This window comes from Cheilinus undulatus, linkage group 15 (assembly GCF_018320785.1).
Source record: "Cheilinus undulatus linkage group 15, ASM1832078v1, whole genome shotgun sequence".
In the NCBI taxonomy this organism is placed as follows: domain Eukaryota; kingdom Metazoa; phylum Chordata; class Actinopteri; order Labriformes; family Labridae; genus Cheilinus; species Cheilinus undulatus.
The window spans coordinates 33,608,271-33,633,096 of NC_054879.1; the positions used below are offsets into that span (position 1 = coordinate 33,608,271).

Consider the following 24,826-nt stretch of genomic DNA (forward strand, 5'->3'; position numbering starts at 1 on the left):
ACAGGGGCAGGAACAGACAGAAGAAGATAAGATTTAAGAGTTTCCCATGTGACACTCCTCCTCCTCCTCCTCCTTTTCCTCCTTCCCGGAGCAGTGACTACATCTGCACAATCGCCCTCATCCACCACGGATTCTCTCCCAGTCGCCTCCCCGAAACTCCCCGATGCATTCCTGCTCCAGCTGTGCCTCTCCTCCTCCTCTTCTTCCTCTTCTTCCTCTGCTCCTCTTCCTGCTTACTACCATGCTCTCCGACCACTCCTCTTAGCCCCCACACTCACTCTCTCATTCTTGCTCACTTGCTCAGGCCTGGGAGTGATTATCGGCCCATTGCCGGGAGGAGGAAAGACGGAGAGGAAAAAAAAATAAGGGAATTGTCTGGAAAACAACTGCTCTCTTACCCCTTGTTCCGATTCCAGGGGCTCGGCTTTGACTCGGACTGCAGGCATTCCGTCAAGCATTAACATCCTGTTTCTTCGGCTGCCTGTAAAGGGATACAGAGGAGGTGTAAGACGGGTGTTTTAGCATGACTAAGCAGGTCCCACACTCGCAGTTATTCACACATGAACATCAACAATGATGCGCACCCACTGAGAGATAAACACATTTTAAATAGACACAAATTTAATGCTTCAAAACCATCTGAAAAACTGACAGACAAAAAAAGATGCACACAAACTGTGTAAACTCAGTGAGAGCACAGCATGACTCCCTCCTCTACGTATTCAAGATTTTCAGTTGCCTGGTGGGCTGCTGCAGGGCTAATAACACTTCATAACGCCGAATAAAATCCTCTTAAGACTTCAATGGAATACAAATACACACTTTGATATATGGTTACTTAACAGCAAAAGCAGCCGTGACAATGTTTCCCCTGTAAATGCTGCTTTAATTGAAACTTGGAGAAGGAAAAGTGAAATATTGACAGTTTTCACCTCTGGAGGTAATAAAAATATCAGAATATGACACATGACACAAATTTAAGCACACATAAACAAATCAACAAACATGTTTTACTCTGAAACCTTTATATGTAAAGCACGACTAGACTGCGCCCTGTAATATTGCATGGCCAAGACCGCTAACGCAAGGTGCACAGTACGATTTGAACCTTAATCTCTCACAGTGAATGACTGTGTGACTGAAATGTTTAAGATGCATGACCCGCTCATGATGTATGTGCTTATACTGTGCAAGTGAAGTCATGATGAACTGTGACAAATTTCCATAAAGTTACGTTTGAAAAGGCCCATCTATCTGTATTACATTTGTCTGTTTTGCACAGCAAATACAAACAAAACGCTCTCTCCTATGATGATCCTATGATAAAACTTCCAAATACTTAGTCTAATAATAACTGATCAAAAACATATTTTAATTGTAAGTTCATTTAGACTACCAAACTTGTGCAATGAGGAACCTGTCAAGGATTAAACTAATCTTCAAATAAAGTTATGTTTTTTTAACCTGAACGACCAATTGATTAGTCGGTACGTGGGTTTAAGTCGACCAAGTTTTTCTTTGGTTGACAACAGGCCTAATGGCTGATCTACTGTGGATATTTATGAACAACTGTCTCTGAAGTTTACAGAGAATGGTAAGCAAAAGAGAAAACACCCGTGTGCAGCAGTTCTCTGGGCCAAAATGCCTTATTGACAAAAGAAGTGAGAAGAGAGTGATCAGAGTGCTTAGAGTTTATAAAAGGGCAACAATAACTCAAATAACCACATGTTAAACCAATGTAATCAGAAGACCACACCATAGGCCATTCTAACAACAAGCTAACAACAAGAAACTTACACACTGGTTGATAGAAGATTGGGAAACTGTTGCCAGGTCTGATAAGTCTATGATGTAAATGAATAGGGTCAGAATTTGGCACAAACCTGCTACACTACCAACAACCACGGCACATTCAAAGTTATCAAAACTGCCTTTTTTTCCCATTCTGATGATCCAACCAAACTACCCAGTGCTGTGCTGCCTAGAACTTCTGTTTTGATTATATATAAGTTTATTTTGTCTGGCAAATTTCTGGTATCATGGCAACCCTACTATTGACAAAACTGGCCCCTGTGGTTCTGTGGGCATCAGATTAGCAGAGTAGAGAAGGAATGACAAAAGGAAATGATCACTAAGACAAGAATCTTAAACTCTCTGAACTGTGGCTACTTAAAACTTACAGAACAATCTGTTCTGTGGTGTACTGTGTCAACCTGCTTTTTTATAGGGAATTTAACTGTGTGTTTTGGCGAGCTCAAGGAGTGGGGCCTCCACACTGCAATACTGGCAACTGTGGCTCAGCAGGTAGAGCCAGTAATCTTGAAGGTTGTGGTTTAATCCCCAGCTCCCGCAGTCATATGTCAATGTGTCTTGGGCAGGACAGGTAACCCCATTTTGTTCCCACTGATATGTCGGTGGCATGTGGATGGATAAGAATGAGTGGGATTAGTTGATGCTGATGGCCAATCTCCATCAGCATTTGACTGTAGAGTATATGTGGATGAATGGGTGGGTGTGACCTGTGGTGTAAAAGCACTTTGAGATGGCATATGCACTATACAAGTTCAAGTCCATCATTTTGGTTTAACTCTTGTACATCAGAAGGATCTGGAGCCATTTTGCCTATCTTTAGAAATTCTAAGTGGTAGAGAGCCAAATATGTGATTGGTTTGGTAGAGAAAGCTGCATTCAGTTCACAGTTTCAATGCCGATTTACTTAGATTGCACTTATAACAATGTAAGTGTGCAGTTTGTCAATCCCACCAGGGGGCTCTCAATCAAAACAATAACAAAAGTTGGAACTGCTTAGTTCAGCCCATCTCTGTTGTTTACGTCTTCATTTGAATTGTCTGTTTGTGCTCAGGCATTCTTTAACCAGGAAGGCCACTTTTAACAGCTTTTCACTCTCATTATGTGAAATTCATCCATGAAACAAAAAAGGTGGTAAATAAAGTAATGGCAGTTGTTCTCAACCAAAAATTGGGCCAAAGACCAACATGAAAAAGTGATATATTGTTGTCATAAGTCAACATCAAGCCAAAATATCTCCTTTAAAAAATTTAAGAAGTGTTTTAGCACGATTTTAGTTAATATGTACAAATCTAGTTTTGACAGTCTAAGAGAAGACAAAGCCTTGTGCTCCCTGAGTTCTTTGGCCCCCTCTCTAGGGGGTCCAAGACTCTAGGTTGGGGCAAAATGGAGCATTAAGGTCATGTAATAGTAGTTATTTTTCAACTGATGTGGCAGTTCAGAGCAAAAATTCTCTGTATTGTACCTTTAAAGAACATGTATTCATTCATCCCCCCTTTGATCACTGCGTCGATCCAAAGTGGGCAGTGATGCCTCTGCTACGTGCTGTTGCTTTAAGAGGGACACTCAGATGGAGCCAATGACAACAATGCATGTTCCGTATCCCCTCAGCTGGGGCCGACCTGAGCTAACCCTCCCTCTTATTATTTTAGCAGCAGTACATGGAGGAATGTGAACACGGCAGATAGACTCTAAACATCTCTATTACTCTCCACTGCTGGCACCAGCAGCAGGATGTGTGGCCCAGATCCTCGCATTCTGCAGCCACCACTGTAGCCACCGTGACCACTCTTGTACAGAGGAGAAAAGCTGAGCCAATCAGGAATGACATACAGCCTTTCTATGCATCCTGCTCTATGATGCTCTAACTATGCAGAGGTTTCCAAATCTAACAGAACACAACTGGGGCGTCTCAAATAATCTAGATTTTTTTTACTCACCAGAAAATCCACTCAAGATAGTTATCAAAAACATTTCTTTTTTTAAGATTCCAATAAAAGTTGTTACAAAAAACTCATTTATTGCTCCACTGCCTCTTAGATTCTCCTGAAAATAGCTTGATCCTCTCTGTGTTTGTGTGTGAGGGAGGTGGAGAAAGAAGGGAGGATTTACTCACTCAATCTGCACCCCCTCCCCACACCCACCCACCCACCCCCCAGATCTCGCCTCTCAGGTCTAAGTCCCTCAGGTACCCTGGCTGTGCTGTGCTGCTATTGTATTGTTGTCCAGGATGTCCTTCGGCTTCAGGTCTTTGGTAGGCCCAGATAGCGTTGCCACGGTAACGGCTGTGGAGCGGGTGGAGCTGCAGCCTCGGTCCAGCCTCGAGCCATGTGTCGAGGAGAAGGAGGAGAGGAGTACACCGAGAGGGGCAGAAAAAGTGAGGTTTTGTTTTCCTCAGATGACCATCAGTCCTGCATTTCCAAATAATCTTAAGGGAGAATTTTACTTTAGAAGAATACTTCTTTTTCTTTAAAAAAAAATATGCATCTAATTGTAATCTTAATGTGATATTTTAATCTAAAGAGCCAGAGGCCTTCCAACTATGTATCCAACATGCTTCATAGATTTTATTATACAACTTTTTCAGAGGTATTAGCAGTCTTGCACCAGCCTTTCCACACTGTATGTAACATCTTTCATGGATCAGTTTCATGGTTTAACTTTTTCAGACGCAGCATTAGCAGTAAGGTGTCAGCTTTTTCAGCATCCAACATTCACAGAGCAATGTCTTCAAAAATCTAAATAAGAAACACTCATTAGTCACATTAAAATATTTAATCAGATATGTTAATTTATCCACTTTGGCCACCATAATGATAAAGTCGGTAGATATTTTGCTCTGAAAATTCAATATTCATTTTTCAAAAAAGTGGCTTTTCCTGTGTTTTATATATATATTTCATCACGGTCTTACAGTATTTCGAATATTTCCCAAAAATGTTTCACTTTCATTACTGTAAAAGGACGTGCCTTTGTGTGGAGGGTGCCGCAGTTCTATCGCCCAAGCTCCCCTCTGTAACATGGAAACCCTCCCATCCGGCATCTCCAGCTAGTTAAGACCAGCCTCCGTGGCCTCCTTTTCAGTAAAACTTCTTGTTTTGAACTGAGGACTCTGTTCAATAATGAGTACCTAAAAAGGTGTTTTTAACTAAACATTTTTAATGTAAAGAGAAAATGTCTATTTTATTTATACATTTCTCATAATGAGGAAGAACTTCCCGGTTCAGGTTGTGCATGCACTGTAGCATTGCTTCTAGCACACATGCGCATTCTGTGACCACTTCGGCGCAGCAGACAGGGCTTCTCCATTACATGCAGGGGCTTAGCTCTACTTGGTTTGACTCGGCACAGATCCCCAGCACAGCAGGGGATTTGCCTTTACACCACAACCAAACTACTCGTTTGAGGGTCTAGAGGTGATGATGCAACATTTTGAGACGTTAAATAGCTGTACTTCAGTTTGTTTCTACTTCAAAGTTTCTAATTCGTCTAATTTTGGTAATGTGGCAGGTAATTTAAAGTCCGGTGCAGCTGTTGCTTCCTAAACACATCTGTGAGGTGTCCTCAAATGATGATGAACCACTGTGACATCACTGTTGTGCGGTTTGAGGGGGGGCTGGCATGCATGACTTAGGCGGTCATGCTATGAGGCCAACCATATTGTGTTGTTTTGGTTGAGAGCCGTCTGGTGGAAGAATTTTGCATACGTTTGTGCGTTTAAACCAAGACACTGTATTATACATGGACAGTCTTTGTGACATCAGCCACTGGTTACTGAAGAAGTGTTGCAAAGCCCAGCGATGGTGGACTCCATATTATACATACTATAACAATGTAATTTACATTCAATGTAGAAACTGACAGAGGTTTAGTCAAGGCAGGTCTCTGCACACAAGCCAGTCTCTTGGCTTACAATGTGCACCTTCCAGTCAACTCAGTCCCGCCCCAAATCATGCAACTTTGTGCCTGTGAGAAAAAGCAGAATGTGTTATCTAATACTGAGCCATAAAAGGGAAATGCAATTTGTAATGGCTTGTAATGACCTGATCTGTTGGAAGACTGCAACAGTATCTCTGGTGTCTTACAAACCAGTGTTAATTTTGCTGACTAAAACAATGACTATAAATGTTCATTATCTACCTTTATTCAACAAGACTAGATGAAATCTAGCAAAAAAAATTATATCTTTGACGGAAATTAAGTTTAGTTTTAGTCAAGGAGACTAAAATGTTAGTGCTGGACTGTTCGACATTCAAAATCTTAATTTCTCCCGTGTATATATTAGGTGTTTCAGTATTTTCATCACTGCATTTCAAATCATTTAAAGTACTGATAGTGCATTAACATGAGTGGTTTAAATTCAAATAAATTTTACCCATTGGCTAATCAAATTAGTTCAAAGAAAATTAACACCTTGACTAAACTAGACTAAAATATTTTTGAGTTTTCGTCCACTAAAACTAGACTAAAACTTGAATTCTTTTAACATGAGATCTAACTAGGACTCTTTGGTTTTTTGAGCCAGCCCCAAGTGGACACTTGAGGAACTGCACTCTGCACTAGCATCATGTGTCCCAAAGCCTTTTTTTTTTTTTTTGTCAAATTTACTAATGTTTTTCTAAATTTTCTAATCTTTTGATAAAAGTGCTTTTGTTTTGTAAGAACTCTGGAGAGGGGAAACTGTGCAAATCACAACTGCCATGCTGGCTGGAAAAACCCCTAAAAAAGCAGAGAAACTAAATATCTTTCATCTTAACAAACTCCTAGAAGATGAAAGATTAGTTCTGCTTGGAGAATATACATTTAGATATGTAGAAATTTGTGTAAGTGGGGATTTTATTCTGTTAAGACTTATCAATTCAAGTGTGAAGGCATCTTCTAAAGGGACATTCCACATTAACCACATCTTGTGTTTTTCTGTGCTCTAAACAAATATGTCTTGCATATTTCTTAATCACTACAACCTTTCCCTGTGTGCCTCCAGTCCATTTAATCCAGTCGTTTGTGATCACCTTCCTAATGAACTGGCCAGCAGCAGCCTGCTCATAGGAAATCAATAGCCGGTGCATACCTCTGCTTGTGACTGTAATGACCAAAGAGCTAACAGCAGCGAGATAAACCTGAGTAATGAGCTAACAGAGAGGCATAGCGTGTCGAAGAGGTCACGTTGAAAAGCTTTGACACAAGTCGACTGTCAGCCGCTCCCATGAAAGGATCATCACTGCCAGTTAGCAACCCTCAAACCAAAAAAAGATAACAAGGTGGACGAAGATTAGGTTTGAAATGATGAGAATTTGTTGGAGCTAATAAACCAATGTGGATCCAGTGTCCTCTATCACTAAATTTGGTGTGCAGGCTCAGACAGTGTGCTGTCCATCAGCGGTATGAGGTGAGGCTCCGTGTGTGGGAGATGGAAAGAGGGAGGGAGGGTGAGGAAGGGGGAGTTCGAGGGAAACAGGGTAGATTAAGATCACCTTTCCATTTGCTGCTCTCTGAAATGAAATGGCCATCCCAGGTGTGTGGGGGAGTTGGATGGAGAGAGGAGGGCAGTGGAGTGTTGAGGCATCTCATTTCTCTGTCCTATATCCCTCCTCCCCCTCCCACTTGTGTCCCCACCAAAATCCATAGTTAAAAAAAAAAAAAAAAACAAGGTAAAGGAAGCAGGTGAAAATCAAGGCCAGACACAGCAAAAATAACACTGTAAATATACATATTTCATTGTCTGCTGCTCTCTTTGCTTTTCTCTTTGTGCATATTTGTGTGCCTGTTAATGCATTTCACAGTATGAACTCAAAACTCCCACCACATAGCCGCATACATGACCCTAGGTCCGCTGTCTGCCTGCTGATGGAGGTGATAGCAAATAGCTGGAGAGGATGGATAAAGCAAAAGCAAAACAACCCTGAATAGACTCACTGGATCAATTAACAGGACAAAGCTGTGGACCTGCCAATAAGGGGAAAATCTGTGATGTGTCATAACATTGTTCTCAATCTGGTGAGCCATCAGCTATTGTCTAATGAGGGTTGCAACTGGGAGAGAGGGCACGTTTTTGGAAGCTTCCGGTGAGGCTAGTATCGCAAAAAAACACCACAATTATTCAAACTGATTCTGTATTGGCATGAAGAATCTGTGGATACTTCCTCATTGTGGCAGTATTTTTATTCCTACTGACGATGCACACCTGCACCCCCTGGGTCTACTTCTGAAGCACACCAGACTTCAGCATGTCCCAGCTCAGGTCAGAGCAAATGGATCATAAGATCCCAAATGAGTATGGGAATAAAGAGGAATAACATGCAAACAGCATGTGACTTTGCTGCTCTGCTGTTCCTTGAATTCCTATTTTGATGTAATTTCGATATATATATTGATGGGATAAATGATGAGCAGTCTGTACCTGGTGTTTTATTTTGAAATCAACTGGAAGTGGGTTCCCAAGAGTATTTCCCCATTTGGCTCAATCTGCTCTGTCCCAATTGTCATAGCTGGAAATTGGCACCACAGAAAACAGACCCATCACGTATCTCAAGCCAGGTTGAGTGGACTCTATCATGCACCAGAGATGAACAGCAGCATGTGAAACCCAAAGACTGACTAAAGGGTGAGTGATGTATAAAACGCTCTTATTTCCTAGTCATGTGACCACTCAGTGTTTCACATTCACACACTGATGGCAGTGACTGCTATGTAAAGTGGTCATCAGTATTAGCTCCTTTAATTCATTATGCATCCACACACATTCATACACAACTGATCCAGCAATGGGAGCAATTTGGGGCCATGTGTCATGCCTAAAAACACGTTGGCAGGAGCTGAGGATTGAACCATCAACCCTCCTATTGACACAGTCAAATGAGCCACAGCCACTGCTCCTGCAGCATGGAATCTGCTACAGCAGACCTTACATCTTGAGGAGCTTGTCTCTATAAATCTTTTTAAAGGTAGATTGAAGACACTGGAGGAAGATACATCATGTTGTATGTTTTGACTGATGACTTTCTGCTCTGTGACTCAGGATTTGGTATCTCTGTGATTGTAACTGTTCTGTTTTTTATCTCTTTGTTTCTTGTAATGCTGCCTATCTTGGTCCGGACACTCTTTTTAATCTCACTGAGGTTGGCCTGGTTTAATACATTTAAATAAATATCAGTTTTTTCTATTGCACTAACTTTTGGTATTGACTGGCAGTCAATACCAAAAGGATACAATACGACAGGGTACAATGCAATACACATTAAACTGTTAAAAACCATATAATATGATACAATACAATACAACATGATATGTTAATTTTTAAGACAATATGATACCATGGGATACGATCGGATATACAACAAGTTAAGATATGATGGGATGGAATGTGATACGATATACCATAGGGTATGATAAAATTTGATTTGCTGTTATAGTGTTCAAAATGATATAGTATGATATGATATGATACGATAGGACGCATTGTAATATCACGTGTTCTATGCATGCCATACAATAGGACACAATACTTTACTATGTGATATAATAATACCACGAGACACTGAGAGAGGGTTGCCAGATGCCTTCCGAAAAATAAAGAATATTTTTCAATGATTTCAAATGGTATATTTTACTTATCTTTATTTAAAAAATATGCATTGGACAAGTTAAATATAAAATACTGGGGCACAGGTGACCTAGTGGTTCAAGGCACGCCTTGGTTCGAATACGGCCTGTGGCACTTTCCTGAATGTCTCTCCTTGGCTCTCTCGTCCCTGTTTCCGATTCTGTCCACTGCTCTCCTCTGTCGATAAAGGCATAAAAAGCCCTAAAATATATCTTTGAAAAAAAAAGGATATTAAAAACATCATCGTTTGGTGAGATTTACATTCTAATCAAAGTAATGTTTAAAAATGCTTAAAATACATGTCTGATACGATGGGATGCAATGCGATTTGCTATTCAATACAATATGATACCATGCCATACGATACAATATGACACTGTTCAATATGATACACAACTTTACAATTCTATATGTGATTGTAGCATGCAGCATATGTGATATACCCCCTATCAATTCTGTAACTGTACAGGGATTCTGCATCATCTGATGCACTGCAAGAAAATCATATTATGATACAATATCTGGTTAACTGGAAAACATAGAATGCACCTAAAAACTTAAAGGACTGGATTAATGTATTTACTTTGATATCCGCTTCATCTTTAACTTCTTTTCACCACTGCTGTCATCATCATCTTCTGCTATTTTCTTCTTGCTTCTACCAAAAAACTTTGGTTCCTTCCTGCTACCCTCCTTTTTGTCAGAAGAGTCACTCTGAGGCATCATGACACAGTGACACTGCAAGTCAAACTGGCAGAGAAATCATTTTAGAGTTCAGACTTAATTCTATTTGTCATACCAATATTTGGTACCTGCAATACAATAAATGCAGGTTGTATATTGCAATACTGTTATTTTGTTCCCCTGTAATTTCTGATGGCTAGCCGATGCCTCATCTGATTGGCCAATAACAATGAATGCATGGCCCTTGTATCCAGTAGAATATACATCCTGCGTCAGCATACTGTACTTCACTTGATTGCATATCTTACTGAGTCTTTTAGTATGTGATCCTCAAACATTGTAAACTATTTCAGTTAATTGGGTAGCCCTAGGAAGTCTAAATAAATTGCTCCAATTTATGAGAGCAAATGTTGGCATCATACATGTGGTGACACCATCATCATCAAATTAAACAAGCCTGCAGAACCCATTAGTAAGAGCTGGTGCCTATCTGTTGATTACTGGTTAATATCCCTGTATATCTGGTCACATGCAGCAATGAAGCCTTTTTCTGGTGCCAGAGTGGAAGTTAAGCTTCAATAAACTCACAAAACCAGATGTATCTGTCCGTGTGTGTGGTAACTCTGCTTTTCCTCTTCTCTTTCTCTCTCCTCTGCACACAAACACCACACACTCTGAAACACACGGCAACAGACGGCCCCGCCAAGGCTTCGTTCCCATGTCGAGCGCCCAGAGCAACTGGGTGCATCTGTGTCACAAAGGCTGGACCTGCTGCCACGGGGCTGGGAGAGGAGTGAGGGGGGAAAGGAAGTGAAAGGAAAGGGGAAAGGAAAGGGAGGAGGGGAGGCAATGAATTATGGGAGATACATGAGGAAGTGTTAAGGGAAGGTGATAGCAAGAGGAGTGAGTTAGTGAAGGCAGGTGGGGCAGGGAGGGGAGGGTCTGTTAAAGAGCGAAGAGTTGCTGGCAGGAGCTGCAGTTGGGGAAGCAACCAAGGGGAGTTGAAGAGGTTGAGATGGGGGGGAGGAGAAGGGGCGGGAGTTAGAGAAGCGAGAAAGGGTAGAGAGGGGATATGGACCTGAGCCAAGGCCCGGTCGAGCGCAAAGCACACGGTGCAAGAATGCCAACAGACCCCCCTCCTGCCCTCCCACCCAGTCCTCTGCTAAAGAGAGGGAAAAAAGAAGAAAGAGAAAGAAAAAAACTGTTAAATAAAACAGAAATGATTAACAAGAGAAGACTGAAAGTGCAGCTGCATAAAAAACAGAGCGGTAGGTGACATGACATGACCATTTCCTGTGTTTTGCCTTTATTTTGTGCCGCTAGCCTTTTCGCCTGAGCCTCACTTCCCTTTTCTGTGCCCCTGGACACCCTGAAGTGACACATTGGCCTGATAACCAGCCTACAACTGCTCGCTCACCAGCTCACTCCTCCGCTTCCTCTCTTTTGAGTCACGCAGAGCAGCAACTTTCAGAAAAAGCCGGCTGCATTCACCACAGACTTATTAGACAGGTATCAAAGAAAAGTCTGGCGAGAGAAGTGACACCGTGCCTCCTTTAGACCCTGAAAAGGCAGGTGTTATATATGTTTATGCTGTTGCGAGCAATGCAGACACAATAGAGGCGCAGCTGAATCACAGCTGATTTTCGATCTCCGTCTGCTTTGTGTTAAGCTGTCTGCTCATGACCTCATCTTCTCGGCCTCATTCACATCTTGAGAGCCCATTCACATAGCTCCCTGCAGAGTTTCTACTTAAAGAGTAACAGCACCAAGGCAAATAACAGCACTCAGTGTGGTCAAAGGTCTAACAGACCGCAGCCTTCAGCCCACAGAGGTCTAAGCTGCCCCCCTCAAACGCCAAAACATATAAACAAGTTTCATCCATAGAGTTTGAGTGTCAACACTGAATTTGAAAGTATATTGCCATAAAAATGTGTTAAGAAAATAAGCCAGTGTTTGCTTTCTGTAGAAATTTAAATAGGAGTAAAAAACCATACTGCTGTCCCCTTAGCAAGGGCATGTAGTGAGTAGAGCTAGCTTTTAGCATGCTGATGTAACTTATTTTGTTCTGTGTCCTATCAATAGCTATTTAAAAAAATGCATTTCCATTTCTTAAAAACAGAGTTTGTGATGTTACACGAATAAGGAAGAATATTATTTACTATAAGTAAGAAAGAAAGAAGCTACAAAAGCACAGGAAGAAAGAGATGAGGCTAACTAGCTGGTTAGCTTGGAGCAATGAGACAACAAGCAAACAGAACAGATGAAAAACAAAAAATAAGAATGTTTACCATCTGTTTAAAGTAAAAAATACGTGTTTATCAAGAGTGTACGTGATACACACGTTAGATAAGTTGCCGTCAAGCTTCAAAACTTTTTGACTAGCGCTAATTTAGCCTTGAGCCAGCTCCTTAAGATAAAGCGCTTGAATTATATGCAAACTGTATCTAATAGCCAACATTAGCACATCTTTTCCAATCTTTTCCAGTCTAATTATTCAAAGAGCAAGCAACTACACTTTAAGTTGACTCCTCCCTGATGAAATATCAACTCTGATCAGAGTACAAGCTAACAGGCTAACAGCCCTTTAGCTTGTTTGGTTCGACTCTTGTGACGTCGTGCATTTTCAGACAGATTAATCACAGTGAACAATTTACATTCTCATCTCCACACTGCACCTCTGATTACTGTTGGCCTATATAGTTAATTTACTGTACTCCACCACTACAGTGGCAAGCTTGTTAAGTATAAGAAGGAGTTGTTACTCTTTAAGAGGAGGAAGCACAAAACCAAAAATACCACAGTGTTTCCTCTATCTAGAGTTTCAAAATGTCCTAAATGACCTAAATATTAGTTTTGACTTCTTTCTGATGAACATTCACCCAGTCAGTTGTAAACTAGCTGAGCAAATCAAATTATGAGATATCATGTGGCATGTATAGGCCCAACTTCATGTGGATTGCTCTTTATTTCTGTAGTTTTATTTATTGACTTAACTATAGATGCAGCTACATGTACACAGCACTGGAATCCTATGGCTCATCATTTATGCTCGCTACATTCATACAAAAATAGATCTGTGCATTTCAAACACTATAACCATCATCGTATTCGTAGTATTTGTCGTTGTTGTTGAGGTGCTCAGAGTGTACTTGAGTCGGTTCATTTGATCAGTGAACACAAGTGTACCATACTCAGTCACTCTACCCGAGTCCACAGGTACATAAGCTGCAGTAGATGTGGAGGTAGGGTCAGTGTTGGTGTCTTACAAAAAACAAAAGCATCCGTAGTAGCCTGCAGGATGGACTCCATTGTATGCATGGAGCATGAACAGATGTTGACCCAAGTGGTTGCCATGGTTGTCTCTTCTTCTTTCTTCTAGCCAGATTTGTCAACAAAGTATGCCCATACCCCCATAAACTGTATCAGAAAGAGTACAAGCACAAATGTGCTCAGGCATGGAACAATTAATGTGACAGCAGACCAGCAGTGGGGAGGAGGGGGGCGATCACACTTGGGCACAGTACCAACAGTAGTGCCTAATGTGAAAAAGCTCTAAAATTTTCCCTAGAGGACAACTTAGTGATAGAGGAAATTATCATATTTTTCTTTATTATTGTATCATTTAACTTTCTTTCAAATTGCATTGTTCCATTTGAATCTTATCATGTTGTGATATATCTAGGGCGGTCAAGATTAATCACATTAATCATGATCAACTACAATCCACAATTAGTGCACTAATTTTTTTTCATCGCCATTAAACGCATACTCTATTTCTTTCAAAAAACTTTGGTCAAGCCACATCAGCATCTCCCTGCAGCTACAATGAAGTAAAATACATCTACCACTGCTCCTTAATGTCTCATTTCACTTTAAAAAAAACTTGCAGACAGCTCAGTGGACAAGTCAAGAGTCATCTGAACCTTGTGCTATCAAACTTTCACCTTTTTTACTGTTCCTTTTCAATCCATGACAAGTGCCTTTATCTATGGTTAAATCTTCCATATACCTTTAAAAGCAGGTCAGTATCCAAACAGTACGTCCATTATCCTTACTTTAAGAGAGTAGAAAGATCCAAAAATGATATTTCAGCAGTTTTAAATGCAAAACAGTGGAATTTTTGAATGCAACAAAAAGGATGTGATTAATCACAATTAACAAGAGAAATCCTGTGATTCATTGTTATTGAAAATTGTAATCTTTTGACAGCCCTAGATATATCACATCCTGTTTTGATTTCAATTGCTATTAATGTGATTAATCTTGACAGCTCTAATGACATCACTTTGCTTTGAATTGCATTGTACCATATTGTGTCAGGCATATTTGTAAGGCATCATTCAGTATTATATTGTGTAATGTGTGTTTTGTATTGAACCATGTCTTATTGTTTACTGCCCTTTACTACATTTGATGTTATGCATTATAACAAATTGCACTATTTTGTTCTGGATCACATCATATCACTGGTTTTTCTCTTGTCATTTTGTCTATTTTTGTATTGTATCGTGTCATCTTATCGTATCATGTCATGTCCTATCCATGGTGTCATCTGGTACTGTATCAAACTGCATTGTATTGCATCTTGTCTTTTTGTATCACTTTGATTTTTATGCCATTGTACCACCTCATATCATCTGTTGGGTCACATCCTGTTGTGTCGTATTGTATCGTATCGTATCGCATTATATCGTGTCATGTCATGTTGTGTCATGTTGTATCATATAGTATCATCTGGTGTCCAGGTGTGCGGTATTCCATCCATCCATCTTCTATACCGCTTATCGCGTTGGGAGTCACTGGAGCCTATCCCATCTGTCACAAGGTACACCCTGTATTGGTCGCCAGTCAAGACTCATACCTACAGCCAATTTAGGATTACCAGTTAACCTGTTGAGCATGTTTTTTGGTGGTGGGAGGAAGCCGGAGTACCCAGAGAGAACCCACACATTCACAGGGAGAACATGCAAACTCCGCACAGAAAGGCCCTGACCGGGAAGTGAACCAGGGACCTTCTTGCTGGGAGGCAACAGCGCTAACCCCTGCCCGCCATGCAGCTGTCTTAAAATGGGATTTAAGCCTTTGGTGGAATTTTCTGAACTTGCTGAGGCAGTATTGATGAATGTTTACCCAGAGCTACAGAAGAAATTTAAAAAAAGAAAAAAAAAAAAAAGTTTTCACAAGTTGAGTATTGCTCCCTATGATGAGTCAGCTGACCTAAATGTAAAATATCCATGGACTTCCCCTTCAGTGGCTTTCGAACAGTGAAAAAGAACACACCAGGTAAACAATGTAGATGTTTCTTGTTATGTGTCATTCTGTTTGAGCAAGGTGGGGATGTGTGCTCTCCCTCAGACTTCACTCCTGGATGTTCTGACATGGACATCGCCTTTTTTTCTACCCATTCCTGGCACTCTGTGAATGGTCTCAGAATTTCCATTTCATAAGCCGTGTTTCCCTTGGCAGGAGCAGCCAGCAAAGTCTTTTTGGATGCTTCTGGGACATTTTTGAACAGGGCTCAAGAGAGCAAAAGTGCTGCTACAGACTTCTCTAACCCCCGACAAGCACAATGGCATCAAACCACAGATTATATTCACATCCCTTTGATAAAAAAGAGAGAAAAAAGTTCCCTTTAGGGTTAAAAAGCCCTTAGAGATGCACTCAACTGATGCACTTTACCTCAAAACACCCAAGCCTTTTTTTCCACTGGGAACAAATCAGTCCCGCAGAGAGAAAAACAGCTTTCTTCATGTACACGGCTATTATTAGACAGAACACGCTCTTCATGTGTTGGATGTTTTTCATCTCTGGGACATACAGCCGAACATGGGGAGCTTATCAGGTCACATCAATTTAAACTGAATGTCATCCCCTATCTGTCTGTCTGATACTACCCAGGCTTCGTTTGCTCTTCATTTGATGTGGCGTTCGTGGATGTCTGTGCTCCCTGCTGCAACCAAACATGTAGCCAGCAATTTTAAAACCAACTAATGATTCTGTTTCTTGACGTCATAAAGTCGGCGGCACGATAAACACATAATAAAGTATAATTTCCCTTGAAGAGCCTGTCACCAGCAGCAGATTTCTTCACGATTCATCACTCAATGGTTATGCCTTCATGGCTTCCCTTAGAGCACGCAGCGAGGGGGGGATGCTATCGAGAGGATGGTTCACGAAAAATGCATCGTATAGAGAAAAATAAGCCAAGACGGGGAGCAGGACTGACCAAGAAACCCTAAAGACAGATAATAGATGTTGGCTGAATGGAGATAGCAAAGGGTGAATATTGATCTTTATGTCAGAAAAGAAAATTAAGCTCCACTGTGGTGTAACAGAGCTTCCACAAAACCTCAAGAAAAAGATGTTTGACCCTGTTTTGAAATCAGAAACACTTTGGTACTTTTCATAGATCAGAATCCATTCCTGCTATGTTTTAAATGCTCCTCTTTATAAAGGGATATCATCAAAAAAAGAAAGTGGAAACTTGGTAAGCAACACTGCAATGCATTTTTCCTGCACAATGACCTGGTCATGGAAGTTCCTGTTCACATCTCGTAAAAAATATAATGCTCCTATGTATGTAGCATAATGTAGAGTGAATTCTGTAGCAGGAACAATAACTCAAGTGAACTAAGCACCTGGAAGGAAACTTCCTCCATTTATAGGCAGTTGACACCCGTGTAAAAATGGAGAAAAGGCACATGAAGAAACCACACACATTAGCACACTAGTAAGGCCCATGGAAGTTCCCATATTCTGCTGGATTGCCCTTGGGTCTCTGCTATTTCTGCCAGAGGCAGGGGGGATCCTGTGTCAGTAATCCTGTCGGGATGAGGGGGATGAGGTCGCCGGATGCGGCTCAAGTCCACTGCCGTCTCAAGTACACACACAAACACTGACGTTATTCGCTTTAAGGGTGACACCATGAATTTCACAGGGCATTGTTTTTAATCCAGTTTTTTTTTTACTATGAAGATCATAATTTTTGTTATCTTGAATTTCTGAGGTTTATTTTGTAAGAACGAAAGACATTATGTAACCTCATAATGCAATAACAATTCTTACAAATATGGCCAATTTAAATAAGAGAGAAAAAAGATTTAAAAGCTCTTCTCTTTTTTCATATCTGTAGCTTTATAATAGTAACCTAGCAAAGCCAATAGACTGGTCATATTTCCTGTCTGTCATCAGGCAGATCCGTCTTTGAAAGCTTCAAGCTGATACAGTGTTTTCTGCTCTATGACTGGACCAATCAGCATCATTTGAGGAGAAAGAGGCGGTACCTGCAGATGTAGTTTAGTTATACTGCAAGCCTGTAAACAATGCCAGTAAGAGATCAGCATGAATGTGGCATCTGCGGCAGTTATGTCATAATTGCTCTTTCTTTATTAGAAGAACAGCGCTGAAAAATGTTCTCAGTATAACGGATGCAAGACCAGTTTCAGCAAAAGTTTGGTTTATCTGCTGGCTCCACAGATAGTGAAGATTCGTGTATTGACATGAAAACAGCTGCCTATCGAGCGTGCATAATGTATTTTAAAAGTATATTTCAGTATTTTTGAATTTGGGTTGTATGAGGTTAATGGCAATATTATTGGCATTAGCCTCCAGTGATTTCAATGAGCGTTACTCCTTTAAGAGAGATTCGCTGGTCATATCTGCAGAGAAGCTAGGCTATACAGGATAACAGATGGGTACAGTTTCTCCTCACATTTTAGTGAGTTTTAGGTAAAAAAAAAAAAAAGGGGGGGCAAAAAAAAACGATGTCTAAATGTATGCTCTATTGAAACATTTTTAAATGTTTTAATTCTCACCCAGAAAGCCTCTGTGTTTGGCACTATTTTGCAATGCAACTTCAGCTATGTGTCCTTCCGCCACAGCGTATTGTCATCTCCTGATCAGCTGTTTGGGCCCACAGGCTTCATCAAAGACAACAACAATGCTTACTGAAATCACTAGAGGCTAGTGCCACTACTATTAGTAAGTACCTCATATGACTCAACTTAAAACATTCCGAAATATCCCTTTAAGCCCGGGGGGCGGAGCATATGTCTATCATTAGTTCTGTGTATTGGGTGTTGCCCAGATGGATGTGAAAAGCATGCCACTGATATCTGAAACAGACAGTCTAATGTTGTGATGTTCACACCAGATGTGAACAATTGCTTATTTGCGCGTATCTGACCGCGCAAATACAAGAAGTTTACATGCTTAATTTTCTTTAATTTGCACTAACTTGCTCCACTCATGTGTCAAATTTACGCAAGTGCCCAAAAGACGTGAGAGTTGTAGGAGTTTCCTTCTCCCACATCCAGCATTTCAGTTAGTTGGCAACAAACGAGGGAGGTTTGACTACGTTGAGAGGACTTCTGCTTTGTATCTGCTTTAGAAAGCCAAAAACTGACGAGACATCGCCGTGTCTGGGTTCAGAGGCGCACACAGCTCAGAGAATCCCTCCACCTTCTTCAGGAACTTCTGCTTCCAGTGCTATTTCCACTAGAAAGTTTCTTCTCCATTTTACATTTGAATGATCCCCTCCACCCCCAGGCTGGTCCTTCAGAGATCCCAGGGTGATACACCACTTGTTGATCTCCATACTGATTGGCCATTGCAATGGGAGTGATTTGCTTGAGTTCAGAGTTTTCTGAAAAATTGCCTTATTTGTGCAAATTACTTGTGCAATTTGCACCACGTGTTCACAGCATTCTAAGAAAACTTGCACACTAAGTAAAAAAAAAAAAAAAAAAAATCTAATTGCCATTTCATTGCAATGCTTTGGTACTTGACCTTTATTAGGTAAATGCCTGATGAAACGGTTTATCTGATGAAGATAAACTGTGGATAAATTTGGTATCATCTGACTGTAAACATTTTTTTGCAAGAGAAACTTGTACAGCTTTAAAAAAAAAAAACAAAAGTAGTGCAGAAAGACACATGTTATCTAAGGGAACAGTGACACCTTTTTGTAAACATAAAATTCTGTATTGTTTTTACCATGCTAACACTTTTCTTCTACCATTTTTACCAACGCTCCAACCCATTTTGTGTTTAAACAAAAACATTAGATAAGAATAGAGTAAGACAGTAGCTGCATAAATAATTTGTGAGGAACATTAAGAAAACACAAGGGTCGGTAGCAGGATGGTAGCATAAAAGATTCGCACTTTGCACTACTTGTTAGTCTGTTAGAAAATATACTGTAGAATGTGACAAAGGGGAAATTGTTGAGTAGTGTATATATCCTTTTTGTGACTTTCTTGTCTCTGCAGAAGCTCCCCACCTCCACCGACAGCACCACCTCCATCTCTGTGAAGTTCTTGTGAGACTGTGGGAAATGAAGAAGCTGCTTATTCTGAGAGGAAACACTCAAAGCGAAAGAGAAGAGTCGGTGGCTGTCTGGTTTGTCTGCGTCTCCGTCTGTGTGTCAGACGCACTTCTTCTAAAAGCTGACTTCCTGAGCCCCTGCTGTGTTCGACAATCTGGCTACCACACACACAAACCTTATGACCTCTGTCTGCACCCACAAACAACCATATTTAACTTAGATTAAAACACACTCAACTCTGCGTCGGAATATTGCAGCTCTGCTCCGTGAAAGAAGAATAAAGATGCCCATTCAACACAAACAGCCACCCACACACACCTACAGTATGCACGCACACACTCGCCAAAAAACACACACTAACGCACACACACTTCCACCGAGAGGTAAACAGAAGAGTCTGACATCCTCTTGCATCATGTGCCTCAAATGCAGCAGAGAAACAGCTAAACAAGCTGTGACCGTGACAGCGCTAAAGTGAGGTGGCATTACTCAAGTGAGCGTCGGCTTACAAGTCAAAGCAATTTGCGACACCGTTCGAGACAGTTTATGTCCAATTGAAGATCATTTTGATGTAATCGTGAGAAAGAATAAGTTAAATATTCAGTGCGAGGGCTGCGCTACAGGAACCTCAAACAGACGCCATAAAACGTCGCCTAAAGCTTCAAACGCGGCATGAGGGTTTTCTTGCTACAATATAATCGTCTGACCTCTGAAGAACACCCTTCACACACTCATACACACCTCCGTAAATGCAGTAGGGTCAGTGGCTGTGCATCTAAAATAGCCTCTGACACAAAAACCTCACTTGTACCAAAGGAGGGGGAGGAGGCCGGAAAACCAGGATTTAAACATGACAGTGGTGATATTGGTGCAACCCTTCTGGAATATTCTTAATCTCTTTTTGGACTGTATGACATTAAAAAAATCTGCAATGTGGGGTAAAATTTTGCAGATATCAGCAGTGAACCAACATATACCTAAGAATAAAGGCCTTTTAAATAGCATAATGTGATTATTACGGACTGTTTTAATAGGCATTTTGATTTAATTTATGCCTGTGATTGCAATTAAAAAACACAATTATTCTTAGGCTCCTTCATTTGTTTATTTTTCCACAAGCACAAGCATTAAGGCCTGAGTGCTCACAATGTACAAGTAAAGTCAGGACGGACTGAAGTCTCACATACTGAGGCTGAAGCTGTATCTAGTCATTTTCTCTCTCTCTCTATCACACACACAAACAACATCAGCATCCCTGTCAGACAGTTTATAAAGGACAAATGCCTCAAAGTTGAGGATTCTGCTTGGGGCTCTGCTCTCACTATAGAAGTGTGTGCAATGGTACATCCAAAATATGAAACATGCCAGAAATCCATCTGACCATTTGGGAGCAGCTGGTTGGGCCATCGTCAGTTTGTGGTCGGCTGCCAGTGCATGAGCAACCGTGTCAAAGCTAACCTCTTCCAACTGCACCAGTCGCCAAGGAAGTGTACTGTGTTTGAGTGTAGTACAGAGAACCAAACAAGTCAAAAAACTGGACTTTGAGGTATGCCTCAACTACGCAATAATTTATGACAGCAATGGTGATGGAATGCCGATGGATGTAAACCAAAACTGCAGGTTTCTCGTCTCTGTGCCAATAAAGTCTGTCTGATATCACCATCAGTAATCAGAGAACCAAGCACTGTGCATGCAGTGTCTCTTGCATGCACATTCAGGATACAGATTATGCTTCTGCCATCACAGATACACTAGCATAACTCTCCAGGCAGATGCTCTATTAAGCATCTGTTCAGTGAGTGTATTCCTGCTAACAGCTGCACCTTATCCTTGTAGCATTGATCAAACCAGAAATGGTTGATGATTTTTATGTAAAACAGTAAGAACACTGTAAAAAATCTGACTTGATTAATGTTGAGTTGACAAATTATGATTTATTGGGTGCACTATTGGTGCACCTGAACTTGTTGACACAACACATTATAATGACTTACTTAAACTATGTAAGATGTATACCAAGTGAACATATAGATTTAAGTTAAGCCAACATTTTCTGGGGGCTAAACTTAAATAGCTGGCGCAACCATTTTAGCTGAGCTAACTGATATTTATAGTTTTACTGGAAAAATTGCCAACTTGACATTTTAACACATTATGTCAATTAAGTGGCAACAAAGACTTGACAAATTGGCACCAGCAGGCTTGATTCAAGGTGTGACTAGGGTTGTATGATATTATTGGTACATTGGTATTGGCAGACATAGGAAAAAAATGATTATCATACCAGCGGATATGATAATGAATTATTAAATAATACATATCTGCAAGTAGTACATACAATATTTTGGCTGTACAAATCTGACTAAATCAGCTATAAATATTTCAGTACAAGCAAGTGAGTTTGTGTAATTTTAGGCCATCCTATTTTGAAAAAATTGGCGTGTAGGATATCAGCAAAAGCCCAATATTTTACCACCCTGTGTGTGACATCTCAGTTCACACAGCTGCAACAGTCCCTGAGACTGTAACTGTTTCTAGTTGTGTCAAGGACTTCTAGTCTGCATTGGGCTTTAGATATCATGCTAGCCATCAGATTTACAAAAATTATTCCTACATAAGCTTTTATGCAGCAGTGGCTTACTTAAATAGAAAATGCATGACCAATGTATTTACATGCCAATCTCTTAGGTCAAAAAGGGCTGAAAATAGATAACTCATCTTTGTGTTACAGGCAGCCTTTCACTATTTGTTTCTTGCAATCTGTTCTAATCATAGTATTTGTACTTGTTTTCATTTCCCTGTTTCTTTTATATCCTACTGTTTGCTCACTTCATCATAAAGTGCTCTGAACTACTCCTTCATTATGAAAGAAGCTGTATAATCAACTTATTTTAATAATGTTATTAAGTCCTTGTGTATGGAGGGGTTTATACCCAGTAGGACTGTACTGCACTGTGTATGCACATGAGAAAAGAAGGGAGATAGGGAGAAAAAGGTTAGGTTAGTGAATCAATAAAAAATGCACTCAGTGACTCTGTTCCCGTCTCTTATTTACTCTAGGTGAAACGGGCCGAGGTTGAGGTGACCACACTGGTGTGCTAAATAATCATTTTAACTGGCACAGGTGCATTGTGGCCAAACGCAGAATACTCAAACCTGGGATGTCTTCAGCTTGCTCATGATTTCATATCTGCAAATACAAATTCTGTGGACAATTTGTGTTTTATGTTAATAAAACCACATCAGAATAAAATATGAAGGTATGAGCAGCAGTTTCTTTTCATGCAGAGGTTAAAAAGCAGCCTCTCTCGCAGAGGGTCAAAGTGAAACTGTGTGCTCATTTCTTGCCCTCCCAGAGAGGTGGGATGCATTACATTAGCATCCTCACAATAACCTGCATCCTCTCCCTCCCACCACCATCACCACCACCCACATACTCTCTCTCTTTCCCTCCCCTCCCCAAGGGATGACGGTACACTCCTGCCCTAATGGGGGATTCTTTGCTACTGCCTCTTATCCCCTTAGGCTTGTATATGTGAGCTCTTGTGTTACAACATGTATGTCTGAGCGATCCCCCTTCCCCCAACATATGCACTGTGTACGTACGACTCACAATAGCTTGTCGGACTGAATGCATCACAGCACATGTGCACTCATATGCACTCTGAAAGATCGACCTAGATGTTTTACAATAAGTGTACAATGCAGAGGCACCCATACACTGACTCATCTACTGTATCTACTGTAAACAAGTCACACAGAAATAATGGCAGCCCAAACACTTAAACAGATACTCACTCGTCTCCCAGTGCCCTTGTTTCTCACTCAGTATCTCTGGCACACACAAAGCTCTGCATGCACGAATATACACAAACACACAAATGCATTGCACTTAAGAGTCCTGCAGAGTCCTCTTGATGCAGCCAACCCTATCTAACCCCACTTTGTGCTGACACAACCAAATCCACCCCAACTCTCTGCACATGGAAACAGACTATAACAGACCAAGCTAAACATTCCAACACACTGACACTTGTTACATCAAATGTGCGCTTGTGCAGTTATTTTTGCTCACGAGTTTTTCCCCTTGGTTTGACCCATTCCAGCTCTCCAACGCCACTCAATAAAAGCCAGCAGCTGTGTTTACCTCTATTACTCATCTACTCACGCCTTCACTTCGATTGTTTTTTCTCTCTTTTTCAGCTCATGCCGTCATGCCGTGCTGTGCTGATACCTGGTTGAAGCAGCTAATTGAGAGGAGTTATGGTCCATAGCATGAACCCACAATCGGTTTTGCTCAAGTCCAAAAAAGCCTGTGGAATGCCACAAGCAGCCCAAATGGGTTCCACATGTTGTTTGAATTATTTCCTCCCCTAATAGTTGACCTAGAGCACAACTGGAAACAAGGTTCGCAGTGATCTGTGCAGCATCCTCACGTAGGTCTGAAAACATCTGCATTCAGCTTCATCAAGCAGCATTTCCTCTGATGTAACGTAATGCTGTACTCCAGGTTTGCCATGTCCTGTTTACATTTAGGAATTATTTAATCATTTTACTGCCATCTGATTGGTCAGCTTTACAAAAATTGAGAAAATGTAAATACAATTTAAGGTAAAACATTCAAAACCATACCATACCATAATTTATGTCTTACGTAAGGTTAAAGATCATGCACTGATCATCAAACATCATAATAGTCAGCTAACTATTTGCTTCAATGCTCTGTTGTGTGTGAAACTATCAGACAGTATCCTAATATTAGCTATTAAAAGCTGATTTAGCTGTTGTTTAAAGTTAGCTAATGAGTTATCAGTTATTTTGTGGGACTACATACAACTAATGTTAGCTTCAACCCATATCTTATCTGGCATTACTGCAAGCTGGCTATAGACATCATTGACACCTTCTAATTGTACCGTGTAAAAAACTATAATGTTAGCATTGGGAAAAAGTTGAAAGCTAACGTGGTTTGACAGCTTGTGAGCCATTATTTTGTTTCAATTTAAAACTACCAAAAATTTGGGCCCCGCTAATGATAACATTCAACCCATGCCTTATTATACATCACTGCCAGCTGGCTAGCATAGCCTACTATTAGCTAGGGAATTCTGCATCATCCGCTTTTGCTAACACATGATAGGCTAACAAGTTCATTAGTTGATGAGGTTATCATTTATTTTGTTTAACCTTAAGACGTTGTAAAGCTAGCTTTTATTTTACAGTGTTAGCATTTCAACCACACACAGTTTTCATGCCTATTTCCATGCTAGGAACTTGTATCTAAGAATGTACCCAAGTCTGTTTCCCTATTTGGCCATTTAAATTGTGTTTAACCGACTAGTCTAAAGAAGAAAAAACACTTTGAAAACCTGAAAGCCTGATATACTCTGTGAAGTGTGGCTAAC

At 40.6% G+C, this 24,826-nt stretch overlaps 1 protein-coding gene across 1 annotated transcript in view; it reads right to left on the bottom strand.

The window, feature by feature from the left end:
• klf12b (Kruppel-like factor 12b) overlaps positions 1-24,826 on the bottom strand; it is an 85,628-nt gene that overhangs the window by 48,758 nt on the left and 12,044 nt on the right. The window contains 1 exon segment of the mRNA XM_041806878.1: positions 399-481. Coding sequence (XP_041662812.1) covers positions 399-481 — 83 coding nt within the window.